The following is a 15,202-nucleotide window of genomic DNA, read 5'->3' as shown; positions in this document are numbered from 1 at the left end:
ACAGTTTTATAAGAGATTAACATTAGGGGAAGCTGGGTGAGAGATATAAAGAAACTCTGTACCGTTTTTGCAACTTTTATCTAAGTCTAAAATTGGTAAAAGCTAAAAAGTTAAAAAAAAAAGAATTCCCATATTTCTCACACTTTATACAACAATTAATTTAAAATGGATCATGGACTTAAATGTAAAATGTAAATCTATAAAACTTTTAGGAAAAAACACAGAAGACATAGGTGAAGCAGGTGGTGTGGGTGGGATGAGGTAGGTGTGGCTCACAAGGGCTACCTGAGGGTTCCTGGTGGGGACTGAGAAGTTTTGTGTCTAGGCTGTATCAATGTCAATTCATGGTTTTGGTATTCTTTAGTTTTAGAAGATGTTGTTTTTGGAAACTGGGTAAAGGTCTATTGGGCTATCTGTTACAATATAAAAACATTTACTTTAAAAATCCCATGAAGGATGGGAGGAAAAATTTTAAAATGCAATTTTCTGTTGTGCCAGTTTGAATGTATTGTGTCCCCCAAATGCCATTATCTTTGTGGTCTTGTGTGGGGCAGAAGTTTTGGTGCTGGTTGGATTTGCTTGGAGTGTGCTCCACCCAGCTGTCGGTGATAATTTTGATGAGATGTTCCCATGGAGGCGTGGCCCCGCCCATTCGGGGTGGGCCTTGATCGGTGGAGCTATATAAATGAGCTGACTCAAAGAGGAAAGAGAGTGCAGCTGGGAGTGATGTTTTGAAGAGGAGCAAGCTTGCTAGAGAGGAACGTCCTGGGAGAAAGCCGTTTTGAGGCCGGAGCTTTGGAGCAGATGCCAGCTGCCTTCCTAGCTAACAGAGGTTTTCCGGAGGCCATTGGCCATCCTCCGGTGAGGGTACCCGATTGCTGATGTGTTGCCTTGGACGCTTTGTGGCCTTAAGACTGTAACTGTGTAGCGAAATAAATCCCCGTTTTATAAAAGCCAATCCATCTCTGGTGTTTTGCATTCTGCAGCATTAGCAAACTAGAACATCTGTAAAACGCAAAAGAATGAGGGATATGGAGATTATCCAACATTTGAACACCTCCACTATAGCCTGGAGATCATCTATCAGAGGGAGGTGAGTGACTCCTGAAATAAAAGTCTAAATTCCTGTTGAATCTGAAGTCCCAATATCCGTACTGCATTCTCAAGGAACATCTAAAATTTTGCTGCTCAAGCTTTTATACTAACTAAATTGTTACAGTAGAAATCTGTCAGATGGGGTGGATCTGGTCACCAATTTGTGACGCATTTCAACATCCTGGTATTTACTTCCAGAAGACGTTAAAACATCCTGCCAATTCTTGGGCATCCCAATGACAATTTACATAAGAGCTTTACCAGTCTTCAGAAGGTAAATTAATAAAATCCTTTATATCTCTGAAAAAATATTCTATACACATTTTTATGTCAGTGGCATTCATTATACATCTCCAACTGATTCTTTTTCCATATGTCTTAGTTTGCTAATGCTGGAGAATGCAAAACACCAGAGATGGATAGGCTTTTATAAAACGGGGGTTTATTTCACTAAACAATTAGTCTTAAGGCCACAAAGCATCCAAGGTAACACCTCAGCAATTGGATACCTTCACCGGAGGACGGCCAGTGGTGTCCGGAAAACCTCTGTTAGCTAGGAAGGCAGCTGGCATCTGCTCCAAAGCTCCGGCCTCAAAACGGCTTTCTCCCAGGACGTTCCTCTCTAGCAAGCTTGCTTCTCTTCAAAACATCACTCCCAGCTGCACTCTCTTTTCTCCCCCCAAGTTAGCTCATTTATATAGCTCCACCGATCAAGGCCCACCCCAAATGGGCGGGGCCACGCCTCCATGGGAACATTTCATCAGAATCATCTCCCACAGCTGGGTGGGGCACATTCCAAGCAAATCCAACCAGCACCAAAAACTTCTGCCCCACACAAGACCACAAAGATAATGGCATTTGGGGGACACAATACATTCAAACTGGCACATTCCACCCCCTGGAACCTAAAATGACATTATCTTTCCAAATAAAAAATACATTCATTCCATCACAATACCACAAAAACTTACATCATCTCAGTAACAATAGTCAAGTACAAAATCCCATCAAAATCAATTTAGGCGTGGTCAGTCCTAAGGCATAATTTTCCTTTAGCTGTGGATCTGTGAACCTAGAACAAGTTATGTGCTTCCAATATACAAAGGAGAGACATTCATAGGATAAACATTTCCATTGCCATAAGGAGAAACAGTAAGGAAAACAGGGTTAACAGGACCAAAACAGTTCCTAAAACCTGCAGGACAAACTCCATTAGATTTCAAAGTCTGAGAGTCATTTACAGAACGACGTTGCATCCTTGGGGCTTGAGAGAGCGGGAGCCTAACCCTTCCTAAGGGCCCTTTCGGCAGCCCTTTCCTCTCCAAACACTTAGGTGAGTGCTCCAACATATCCACACATTGGGGAGACCACCTTCTCGGCCCCACCCTCCTCAAACATCGGGGCAGCTCCCGGATTCCCTTCCATCTCCGGGGCACACGCTCAACCCCTTCAGAACAGCGTGGTGGCAGCCAGGCTCTCCCCAATTCCCTGGGAATGTGCTCCACCCTCTTTGGGGCTTGGGGTGGCAGGACATTTCCTGAGCAACGAGGTGGAAGGCCCGCCCTCGACCTCCAGGGCAAACTCACCCTTTCCCTGCGTGTGGGCTGCTCCGCTCTCTCAGCCCTAGACCTCCTGACTCCAGACCTCAACCTCCACGGCTCTGTCTTTGAAGAAATTTTTCCTTTAATTTTTTCCTTGTCTGTCTCCTCCAGTCCAGACCGGCAATGGCTCTGTCTATAAAGATCTCGCAAAAATTCTGTTGGCTTTGCATGAAGCACACAGGGGTCAAAGCCATCAGACAATAGGACTTTCCACAAATCCTTTCTGGATAATTCCATCTCCAATCTTGGCTTATACTGAAATGGCGGCTGGGTTCTGTGTTTGGTTACATCCTCACGTTGGGCTGTAGCCTCTGGGATTCCACCCCCTGGAAGCTCGTAATTTTCTAAGCCATCAGCTTCTGGTTTCTTTGAACCCAAGAGTTCAGTTCTAAGTTTATCTCTCTCCACTTGCATTTTACTATAAGCTGCAAGGAGAAGCCAGGGTATATCCTCCACAGATAGTCTGGAGATCTCCTCAGCTAAGTATTCCAGGTTGTCACTTTTAAATTCTTCCTTCCATCTGACACCAGGACTCAATTTTGCCAAATTTTGTGCCACTTTAAAACAAGGATCACCTTTCTTCCAGTTTGCAACAACACATTCATCATTTCTGCTCAAGTCCTCATCAGAAGTATCTTTAGAGTCCATATTTCCATAAACAGTCTCTTTAAAGCAGTTTTGGCCTTTTCTATCAAGCTCCTCACAACTCTTCCAGAAACTCCCCATTATCCATTTAAAAAGCCGTTCCAACATGTTTGGTATTTGCAAACTCAGCAGCAAAAGCACCCCACTTCCGGTACCAAAATCTGTCTTAGTTTGCTAATGCTGGAGAATGCAAAACACCAGAGATGGATAGGCTTTTATAAAACGGGGGTTTATTTCACTAAACAATTAGTCTTAAGGCCACAAAGCATCCAAGGTAACACCTCAGCAATTGGATACCTTCACCGGAGGACGGCCAGTGGTGTCCGGAAAACCTCTGTTAGCTAGGAAGGCAGCTGGCATCTGCTCCAAAGCTCCGGCCTCAAAACGGCTTTCTCCCAGGACGTTCCTCTCTAGCAAGCTTGCTTCTCTTCAAAACATCACTCCCAGCTGCACTCTCTTTTCTCCCCCCAAGTTAGCTCATTTATATAGCTCCACCGATCAAGGCCCACCCCAAATGGGCGGGGCCACGCCTCCATGGGAACATTTCATCAGAATCATCTCCCACAGCTGGGTGGGGCACATTCCAAGCAAATCCAACCAGCACCAAAAACTTCTGCCCCACACAAGACCACAAAGATAATGGCATTTGGGGGACACAATACATTCAAACTGGCACACCATATTCTCCACGTTTTACACATAAGGAGACTGGGGTTAATGACTGCACACAAGGCTGCAGGGTCCAGATCCCAAGATGAAGAAAATGGAGGAAAGGTTCTGCAAGTCTGCCCCCACCCCCACCCCTGTACCTATCAACTGGGATTACTCTAGAAAGATCCACTGTGAACAGGAAGAGACCATGGAGCAGAGAAACATGGAGGGACAGGTCAGTCCTCTGGGATCACTGATCAAGAGAAGGAGTTGTCAGGCAATGCTTTTCAAGCCTTCATAGCTGGGAATTGTGATGCATGTCTGCAGCACCTTGCCTGCCTACAAGATGTAAACAGAGATAATTATAAAATAATTTTGAATACAGCAGTAGCTGAATTTTTTAAATAAAATAACCAAATGACAGCAGATAATTTGAGACAAACACTTAACCAACTGAAGAATCGTGTCCACTCAGCTGTTGAAATGGATGGATTAGATAATGTGGAAAACAGCACGTTGTATTACAATCAAGCAGTCATTATCACTTGCGGCAGTATACAGAAGCAGTATCAGTCAGCAAAAAACTATCAGTTCATAGAGACTTTTCAGGAAAAATTTACCTAAGCCATGTGTTTTTTGCTTGTAGACCTGTATAGATTAACCTACCAAGCTGAGAAATCTTTGTATCTTCTTGCTGTCCTAGCAAAAATGATTTCCCAGGGCAAAGTAACAAAAACGGAAAGATTGAGGCTGGTAATAACACCCTCAAAAATGGATCTAATCATAGAGCTCAAAATGGAGCTCTCATAGAGGCTGTAAAATCAAAGATACATCAGTGTAAACTGAGAGCTTATATCCAAATGAAGTCCCTGAAAGCATGCAAAAGGGACACGCAGTCAGTTATGAATACCTCTGGAAATTCGGCACCCTCTCTATTTCTTAAAAACAATTTTGAGTACTTTAAAGAACAATCGTCTGGTCAAAATGCATGCATGTGTCTCTGTATACAGTTCATACTGAAGCCGGTCAACCAGTTTAGCGCTGAGAATTTTTAATGGATATTGCTTCTTTTAGTAGCAAGGTGTTGGGGTAATTTTGAATTACCAAAGACAACTAAAATAGCATTCCATTTTCCATGAATTTCATCAGAGTCCCATGTGCTAATGTTATAAACCAGAATATTTGATTATTCAAGACTAAGATTTCTTGACTGTGCCAAACTGGGTTTAGTATAGCTCCTTTTTGTTCACCTGTGATAGTTGGCAGCATCTGACAATTTTTAAACACATTCCTGAAGTTTTTTTCTTTAATACTCATTATTTCTGGATCCTTGATGTTGAATGCATATAAAGAAGCAATTATTTAGCTTTCTAAATATAAGGAAAGTAGCCTCTTCAACAAATGGGACTGGGAGAACTGGATATGCATATCCAAAAGAAGGAAAGAGGACCGCTATCTCACACCATATACAAAAATTAACTCGAAGTGGATTAAAGACCTAAATATAAGAGCCAGTACCATAAAACTTCTAGAATATAATATGTGGGAACTTCAAGATCTAGTCATAGGAGGTGGCTTCTTAGATCTTACATCCAAAGCACAAGAAATGAAAAAAAAAAAAAAGAGATAAATGGGAACTCATCAAAATCAAAAGCTTCTCTGCCTTAAAGGGCTTTGTCAAAAAGGTGAAGATGCAGCCAACTCAATGGGAGAAAATATTTGGTAACCATGTATCCAATAAGGGACTGATATCCAGCATTTATGAAGAAATCCTACAACTCATTGACAGAAGTACAAACGGCCCAATTATGAAATGGTCAAAAGATATGAAAAGACATTTTTCCAAAGAGGAAATAAACATGGCTAAAAAGCACATGAAAAAAATGTTCATCTTCATTAGCTATCAGGGAAATGAAAAACCGCAATGAGCTATCTCATACCTGTAAGAATGGTTGCTATTAAACAAACAAGTAAGTACAAATGTAGGAGAGGATATGGAGAAATTAGAACTCTTATCCACAGCTGGTGGGACTGGATAATGTTACAGCTGCTGTGGAAGACAATTTGGCGGTTCCTCAGAAAACTAAGTATCAAGCTACCCTGTGACCTGGCAATTCCACTACTTGGTATAAATCCAGAAGATCTGAAAGCAGTGACACGAACAGAAGTTTGCACTCTAATGTTCATAGCAGCATTATTTGCAATTGCCAGAACATGGAGACAACCCAAGTGTCCTTCAACAGATGAACGTGTGAACAAAATGTTGTATATATGTACGAAGGAATGCTATGCAGCAGTAAAAGGAATGAAATCCTGAAACATGGCAATGTGAATGAACCTTGAGGACATAATGCTGAGTGAAATAAGTCAGACACAAAAGGAGAGATATAGTATGGTATCACTAATATGAACTGCCTCGATAGTGTAAAATTAGTGACTTAAAATGTAGAATATAGGGGACCTAGAGAGAGAAAGAAGCTCGAGAAAGGGGAACGATCACCTAATATGTACAGACTTGTTAACAAAGTTGAACTTAAAGGTATGAGAATGGACTGGGGTGGTGACAGTTCATTAATGGGTTTAGAAGTATCAGTGCTGTATTGAAGGCCAACACAATTGGAAGGGTTGTTTAATGTCATGGATCTCATGCATTAGCACTACAAATATAAATAAGTTCTTGCATGGCCTACTTCTAAGGTATGAAACTTGAAGAAAGAGTTAACAACAGAATGGTATATGGGGAAAACTACCTGTTATATACTATGGACTATATTTAGTAGGAATACCTTATGGTACTCACCAATACTAGGGGTAAATAATTGGGTGGGGAATAAGAGTTATGGGGTGTTCTGGGTTATGATAATTGTTTAAAATGGAGAGTGATGATGATTGTACAACTAAATGAGGATAATGTGAGACGTTGATTGTTTATTTTGGACAGAATATATGCTATGTGAGATTAGGGACCCCCTACTTAATAAGTAAAGTCCTTGCTCTTGAGGCTTGCTCTTATGAGACTTCCTGCTGCTAAGGGAAGGCTAAGCCCACCTATAATTGTGCCTAAGAGTCACTTCCAGGGAACCTCTTCTGTTGTTCACATGTGGCCTTTCTCTCTCAGGCCCATCTCTGCACATGGATTCATGACCCTCCCCCTTATGTGGGACATGACTCCCAGGGGTATGAGTCTCCCTGGCAAAGTGGGACATGACTCCCAGGATGAGCCTGGCCCCGGCATGGAGGGATTATACTCAGCTTTTCATGAGAAGACCCAGGTGTCCCCCACTTGGGATCCAGCCTTTGCCCATAATTACTTCGGATAATGAATCCTTCCTTCCCCTTTTCATCTTCCTAAACTTTCTCTCTTTTTCCCTGTAAACTCTGATTTTAATTTTCCTGAGCTGCTTTGCCTTTTTCACATAAAGCACAAGAAACATGCTTTCCCAGTCCACAGATTGTTATTAGATCAAAGGGTTATAAGCCTATTTCATAGCTACCTCAAATCTCAGGAACTGGTACAAATTTATTTTCCTGCATAGTGTTTACATCAGGTGCCAAATGTATTCAAGTTTGGAGTGCAGGAAAGGTGGCTGGAACATGTGTGCTTTACAGGGGTGATTCTTGATCCCAATTTCTGCTGAAGTGAATTAAATGATAACACAATACCATTTCCAAGTCATCAAAGAAGAGATCCCATTAGGTGAGGGTGGGGCTCACATTGTTGGTGACGGGGTGCACCAGTGGTCGACCAGAACCCATAGAAACTAGAAGAAGAAAACCTGGGAAATGGACCTGCATCTGTCATTTATAGATGTGTGAGATTCATTTACTCACCCCTAAAATGTTAATGAAATCTTTGCTCTGGCCAACTTGTGGGCCATTGTAAGACTCAAATGAGATAACAGATATAAAATTCAATTCAAAAGTGAGGACTTATAAAAGAAGTGCTGTAAAAAAAAACAAGCAAAAACATACCATCCAATGCAGGAAAATAAGATTTTATTAGAAAAGACCACCTAGGAATATAATTCAGATATCATTATGAGTGAAAACAAAACTCAAAAAAAAAATCTGTTTGAGAAATGATAATAAATATTGATCACTGTAGAGAGCTAAAGAGAATCAAGATTAAATTTTGTTTTTAGTTAGACGTAAGAAATGATGATCATTTTCCTAAAGCTCAGACCATGAATCCATAGCAAATTCAGATGGAGCTGAGCAGCGTAGATTAAAGCGACATAAATGAAACAAAGAAGAATCAAATCAAGGTGAAGTAGGACGGCATTCCTCAGCAGACTCCCAGCTTTGCCTGAAGAAGATGCCAGCAGTGGTTAAAGTCACATGTAGGAATTTGGCAAAATGGTTGAGGATAGATGGTCTGTGGTGGGTGGTGTGTCTGGGTGAGTGCGTCAGCAACAGGAAGGGCAGCAGCAGCTGGACCCACAGCAAGGGCTGCAGCAGCAGCTGGGGCGGCAGCAGGTGGTCCTACAGCAGGTGGTCTGACAACAGACTGGGCGGCAGCAAGGCTGGCAGCAGGTGGACCCGCAGCAGGTGTTCTGACAGCAAGGCTGGCAGCAGCTGGTTCCACAGCTATTGGCTAGGCAACCGGGCACGCAGCAGCACGTCGGTTGGTAGCAGGTTCTCGTGCAGTACACGGGGCCACTGCAAGCTGGCCGGCAGCAGGTTGTGTAGCAGCAACTGGGGCGGCAGCAAGGCTGGCAGCAGCTGGAGCCACAGCAGGTGGGCTGGCAGCAGGTGGTCCTACAACAGGTGGTCTGACAGCAAGTTGGCTGGCAGCAAGGGGAGCAGCAAGGGGAGCAGCAGCAGCTCATGGTGTCAGGTGTGGAGGGGGAGTTCCTGTTCAAAGGTGAGTTTCCCAGATTCTGAGAAGTCCTTCTCTTCTGGGGCTTTTATACACTGGACCCCCAATTTTGAGACCAATGGGCAGAACTTTTCCTTGTTGTTGTTTATGTTGTTTTCCAGGGTCCATAGGGAAATGGCCCAAGAAGGAAGTTGTTCCTGAAGTGTTAAGAATTTTCTCAGGGTAATTGATTTGTTTGTTTTCCTAATTGAAACCTAAAAATAAGAGTATTTTTCTGAAATCATCTATGTAGTCAAGAAATTGTATTAAGCCTGTTAAGATGTCACAGGTGTCAGTGTGCATCTGCTTTCCCTTGGCAAGACTTACATTGGGAAGCACTTTGTAGAGAGGGTGATGGTGATGTGTGTAAGATATACGAACCTTTGCTTTATTCCCCAACTCTTCCCTTTCCCACAGGCCCTAGGGAATAGATGTTCCTCTATCATGAAACAGTGCATCTTCCCTTGAGGACAACATCAAGTGTTGTTGAAGCTTGATAAGCCACCTTGAAATCCTGAATTTGATTCCGTACACAGCCAACCACACAGTACCAGAACCTCAACCCCACCCCCCACCCCTCCTTTTTCAAAGCTTATCAAATATTGACCTGTCCTTTGGTCTCTGCCGTCCAGCATAGCAAGGAATTTCTGTCCCGCTGCTGAGGACAAGGTCCCCATTAAAGCCCCTAATAAACGCTGCATCTTACTCTCCAGGCTGGACTCGCCCGAGTCACTCTTTGGTGTGTTGTGCCCCTCGCAGTTGGGTTGAAGGCTGCCTTATAGCACAGCCCCTGGCCTTACTGGAAACATGCTGAGTCATGGTGCTGAGTTAAACCAGGTTTACTAGGTTGACTAGGCTTCTGATTCCACCTGTAACGTGGAGAAGCATAGGATTTACCCTTCAGTTGTAGACAATAATGAAGGCTGGAGAAATACATAAAACAAGTATTTACAGCACAGCAGCCAACTTGTGCTACAATCCTTGAAAAAGGGAAACCCGCGAGGTGAAGCTCGCATTTTCCGCAGGGTTTTCTCTTTTTTCAGGTTTTTTTCCTGTCAAGGGATACCTCCCTACCTCCAGATCAAAAGTCATCCTCATAAATTATCTAGTAAGAATTTGAAGGTTTTGTTTTTTATCTTTAGGTAATTCATACTCCTAGATTGAACTTTTGTACATTGCATGTGGTTGGAATCCAATTTTTTCTGTCCCTTGTGGATAGATTGTTTCTAGCTATGATCAATATACATTCTAGGCTTCATCCTTCATGTTTTTATCCCTGTCTTCTCTCTTATTTTTGATCACTTCTGACAGTGGGTTATCAATTTTTTACTTAAAGAAACAAAAAAGAGAGCAAATTTTGGCTTTGTTGGTCCTCTCTTTTGTATCTTTGTTAATTATTTCTATAACTGACACTTTAATTATTTTATGATTTCTTGATTAATTCTGTTTTTATTTTTCTAACTCATTCAGACAGGCACTTAATTAAGTTTGAGGTTTTCTTCTCATCATAATAATTAAAGTTATAAATGTAGTTAAAGTACCAATTTTACAGCATCCCCAAATTTTGCTATTTAACATTTTCTTTGTCATTCTTTTAACACATTCTATACCTCACATTTTATTTATTCGGGTTTGGTCTTCCATGTCACTGTATCTCCTGCCATTTTTCCCATCTATTGTGCACTGTAATGACTGTAAGTTCTACTATTTGTTTTCTAAGTAATATTTTCTAGCTAATATTGTGCCTGTTCTCTCTGCCTTTAGCATAAATTTATTTTTATTAACACACCCTTTTGGAATTATTTCATACTTATAGAAAAGTTGGAATCATATTACAAAGCATTCCTGTGTATCTCATATTTTATACAAAAATTAATTAAAGTTGATCATGGTCTTAAATGTAAATTTTGAAAGCATGAAACTGTTAAAGAAAAACAGCGTATTAGAAGACATAGGTGAAGCAGATAGTGTGGGAGGGAAGGAGGTATGTGTGGCTCACAAAGTCTACCTGAGGGATCCTTCTGAGAATGGAAATGTTCTATATCTTGACTGTATCAATGTCAATTCCTGGTTGTGATATTCTATAGTTTTGCAAGATAGGCTTGTTGGATACTGTGTAGAGGTTACAGGGGATAGATGTGTTTCAAAATAACAATTTTCTGTAAAACTCCGACTGAAGGAAGGAAGGACAGGTTATATCTCCTTTTCTTTTTTCTTCATTTCCTCCACATTTTACACACAAGGGAACTCTGAACATAGCAGGCTTCTCAATCCTCCTGTGCATCAATTTGTCATTGATAGGACTACCAGGATTGGCATTTGTATGGAACTGGCATATGCCTTAAACTATTGGTGCTATCCCAGATTTCAGGTCCAGAGACTGACATTCCTTCCCTATTTAAATACAACTCAAGTGAAATCATTCTGATACATATGCCATGTGCAAAGAATTCGGAGTAGACATTCTCTAGTAGAAAAGGAGGGGAGCATTGTTACGTACTTTCTATAGAGGCAAAGAAGATGAAGAAGGGTTTCCTGAAAGTATTACTTTGTCTTTTCCATAATAATATATTTTAAGAGGACAGAAACGTGGAATTATCTTTTATGTTCAGCTGTTGTCATAGGAAGAGGAAATTGCTGCAGGCCATGCCTCCCCCGTCACCACTCACGGTGGGAGTCCTGCGTGGGATGGATGGGTCCCGTACAAGCTGATGATGTCATATTATTACCTAATGAAAGTAAAGGGCCAAAGTCCGTTCCTGAGGACAGACATGTATGGTTGAGTGTTAAATATTTGGAAGAAAGAGAATGGGATGAAACCCTGAGTCACCTAAAATATAATTTGATTTCTACGCACGAAACTTCAAAAATAGTCCATAAATTTTATGACAAAAATCAACAGGGAAAAAACATAAATTCCCACTGTCGATGCTCATGTGCAGAGACATGAGTGAGTCTGTATCAGAAGTCAGGGAGCACTAGAGGTGCCGCGTCAAAGCTGCGGAATTTACACTACGTTGATTGAAGGTGTTTTCTAAATAACCTGCGACTCTTAAATGGGGCTGGTGAGGCTGGTGCACCGTGGCAGCTTAGAAAGAGGAGGGGCACCAATGCAGCTGTCAGCGAGGCCTGGCCAAGCACTGCAGGGGATAGAGAGAGCCAGACAAGGCACTTTGAGTCTTGAGATTCATTGGCAAACTATTGTGAAACGTGTGCATTAGATGCCATTCAAAATTCTTCTCCGAATGCCCTGTTCTGATACCTTGTTTATGATTTAACTTTTCATATATTTATGCATATAGGAAAAATACGGTGGTCAAAATGACCTATGGAAATTCTAGTTCCTCTTTACGTTATTTCTCGTGTAAATTAATAATAAATTTGCATACTTATTTTATGGGCATGATTACAGTGAGTCTACCCCAAGGTGGTTTCACCCTTAAAATGTAAGCCAAAATGCGTTTTGCCTGTTTCCTTTCTGAAGTTCTGTAATGTTACATTTTTATGCTTAGGTCCTGATCCTTTTTCACTTGATTTCTGTATATGATGTGAAGCATGAGTCAAGGTTCATCGTTTTGCACAAGGGTGTAATATGTATCAGCATCATTTGGTCAAAAGACTAAACTTTCTCACTACTTATCTTGGCACCTTTGTCTAAAATCAATGGGTAATGTATATGGGGATATATTTCTGGACTCTCAATTATGTTCCGTTTATGTATATGGCTCTCAATTCCCCAACAACACAGAAAACAGCATTGCTGGTGAAGACATATTAAGGTGTGTTATTCATGCAAGTTTGCAAATTACCTCCAACATTTATGATTTCTTAAGATGTGATAGAGGAGCAATAATACCTGCCTTTCAGGAATCTACGAGAATGAGATTGTGGATAAAGGATCCAGCTCACTACCTAGTACAGAGTAGGGACTCATTAAATCAGGGTAACTCATCCCAAAGTGTTCCCTCTGTTGGAAAACTAAGTAACTAAGCAAAGAATTCCAGATACAACCTCTAGGAAGATAGTACATCTCGTGCACATCTAGTGCATTAACCAGCCAAAACACCTTTGTGTCCCTTAAAAAGGTGACCCCATAAAACCCTCTTACTTTCATCTCAGAGTTGCTTTTGCCTTTGTACCACTGAGTGTTTTGGCTGTTCTTTTTTTTTTTTTTTTCATCTTTTCATTGAGTGATCCATGTTCCCTCCACTTAGGAACCAAACTAATGTCCATCTTGACTTTGGGTAGCGCATGCTTCCTTCTCCTTTTCAGATTCCTATCCATTCTCTCTTTTTCCCTGTAAACTCTGATTTTAATATCCCTTCCCTGCTTTATCTTTTTCCCATAAAGCAGAAGGACCCTTTTATGTTCCAGAGATTATGATTAGACCAAGGGTTTTAAGCCCATTTCATTGTTACCTCAGAACTCATGACTTGGTACACATTTCATTGCTTCATAATGTTGAGGTCATGAGACCAAATCTATTCAATGTTCGGGAGCCCAGGAAATGTGGCCCAACGTCTGTATCAGTTACCGCTGAGATGAATTAAGTGATACCAGGATACCATTTCCATGCAATCAAAGAGCAGATCTCTTTAGATGACATTGGGTCTCCCTTGGTTCGTTGATGACAGAGTGCATCAGTGGTTGACCAGAACCCATAAAAGATGCAAGGCCTCCCTTTGTTGACCGGAAATCCTAAAGGCAATGTCTGTTGGTCATAGAGGAGGAAAGGGTATCTGGGAAGAGCAGTGAAGACAGAAAAGTGTTCCACAGCTCAAGAGTCTAGTTACTTCCATTGTTATAGAAGCAATACAAGGTGAGCGTATTCCCCGTGCCTTGTTACGTGTGTTAGTTCTACTTGGAGAAAGATGCAAATGAAAGTGTGTTAAGCCTGGAAACAGAGGACTTGGGCTTAGGGATTGCTTCCATCATTTCCTAGATGTGTGAAATTCATTTTCTCATCCTTAAACTGGCAGTGAAATCTTTGCTCTGCCGAATATATAGGGCCATTTTGAGACTTGAATGAGGTAATATATGTGAAATTCATTTTAAAAGTGCGGACTTACAAAAAAAGCACTATTGAAAAAAAAGAAAACCCAAAAACATACCATCTGATGCAGGAAAATACAGATTTTATTAGAAAAGAGCACCTATGAACACAATTCAAATATCATTAGGAATGAAAACACAACTCAAAATAATATCCATATGAAAAATGCTAATCTATTTTGATCATTGTACAGAGCTAAACACACAATCAAAAGGTTTAAAATTTTTTTTCTTTTTAGAGACAAGAAGTGATGATCACTTTCCCAAGGCTGAGACCGTGAATCCACGGCAAATTCACATGGCGCTGCCCAGCACTGAGCGCAGCAATGTGGAGGAAATAAAGAAGATTCAAATCAAGGTGAAGTAGGACGGCATTCCTCAGCAGACTCGCAAGCTTTGGCTGAAGAAGATGCCAGCAGTAGTCAAAGTCACATGTTGTTTCTCAGGCAAGCATGGGGGACGAGATTTTTGCAGGAGTAGGAACTTGTAGAACGGTTGAGGATAGATGGTCTGTGGTGGGTGGTGGCTCTGGCTATGTGCTTTAGCAACAGGAAGGGCGGCAGCAGCTGGAAACACAGCAAGGGCTGCAGCAGCAGCTGGGGCGGCAGCAGGTGGTCCTACAGCAGGTGGTCTGACAGCAGACTGGGCGGCAGCAAGGCTGGCAGCAGCTGGACCCATGGCAGGTGTTCTGGCAGCAAGGCTGGCAGCAGCTGGTTCCACAGCTATTGGCTAGGCAACTGGGCACGCAGCAGCACGTTGGTTGGTAGCAGGTTCTCGAGCAGTACACGGGGCCACTGCAAGCTGGCCGGCAGCAGGTTGTGTAGCAGCAACTGGGGCGGCAGCACGGCTGGCAGCAGCTGGAGCCACAGCAGGATGGATGGCAGCAAGGCTGGCAGCAGCTGGAGCCACAGCAGGATGGATGGCAGCAAGGCTGGCAGCAGCTGGACCCACAGCAGGTGGGCTGGCAGCAGGTGGTCCTACAACAGGTGGTCTGACAGCAAGTTGGCTGGCAGCAAGGGGAGCAGCAGCTGGACCTGTAAGAACTGGACTCACAGCAGGTGGGCTGGCAGCAGGGAGAGCAGCAGGAATGGGTCATGGTGTCAGGTGTGGAGTGGGGGGCTCCTGTTCAGAGGTATTTCCCAGAATCTGATGACTCCTTAAGCTCTTCATCTTTTATACACTGGGCCCCAATACTTGGACCAATAAGGAGGTCATTTCTGTGTTGTTGACAGTGTTCTCCATAGAATTGTGAAGGAGGAAGTTTCCCTCAAAGTGTTATGAATCTTCTGAAAATAAGTGT

General features: G+C 42.2%; 1 protein-coding gene across 1 annotated transcript in view; it reads right to left on the bottom strand.

Moving 5' to 3' along the window:
* LOC119514096 (keratin-associated protein 10-4-like) overlaps positions 1 to 14,998 on the bottom strand; it is a 48,185-nt gene extending 33,187 nt beyond the window's left edge. Inside the window, 4 exon segments of the mRNA XM_037809661.1 lie at positions 8,398 to 8,515; positions 8,660 to 8,801; positions 14,451 to 14,560; positions 14,705 to 14,998. Of these exon segments, the coding sequence (XP_037665589.1) occupies positions 8,398 to 8,515; positions 8,660 to 8,801; positions 14,451 to 14,560; positions 14,705 to 14,998 (664 nt within the window).
* Positions 14,999 to 15,202: the final 204 nt, after the last annotated feature.

The sequence above is a fragment of the Choloepus didactylus genome, chromosome 18, assembly GCF_015220235.1.
Source record: "Choloepus didactylus isolate mChoDid1 chromosome 18, mChoDid1.pri, whole genome shotgun sequence".
Lineage (NCBI taxonomy): Eukaryota > Metazoa > Chordata > Mammalia > Pilosa > Megalonychidae > Choloepus > Choloepus didactylus.
This window is presented reverse-complemented; position numbering and strand designations above follow the sequence as displayed.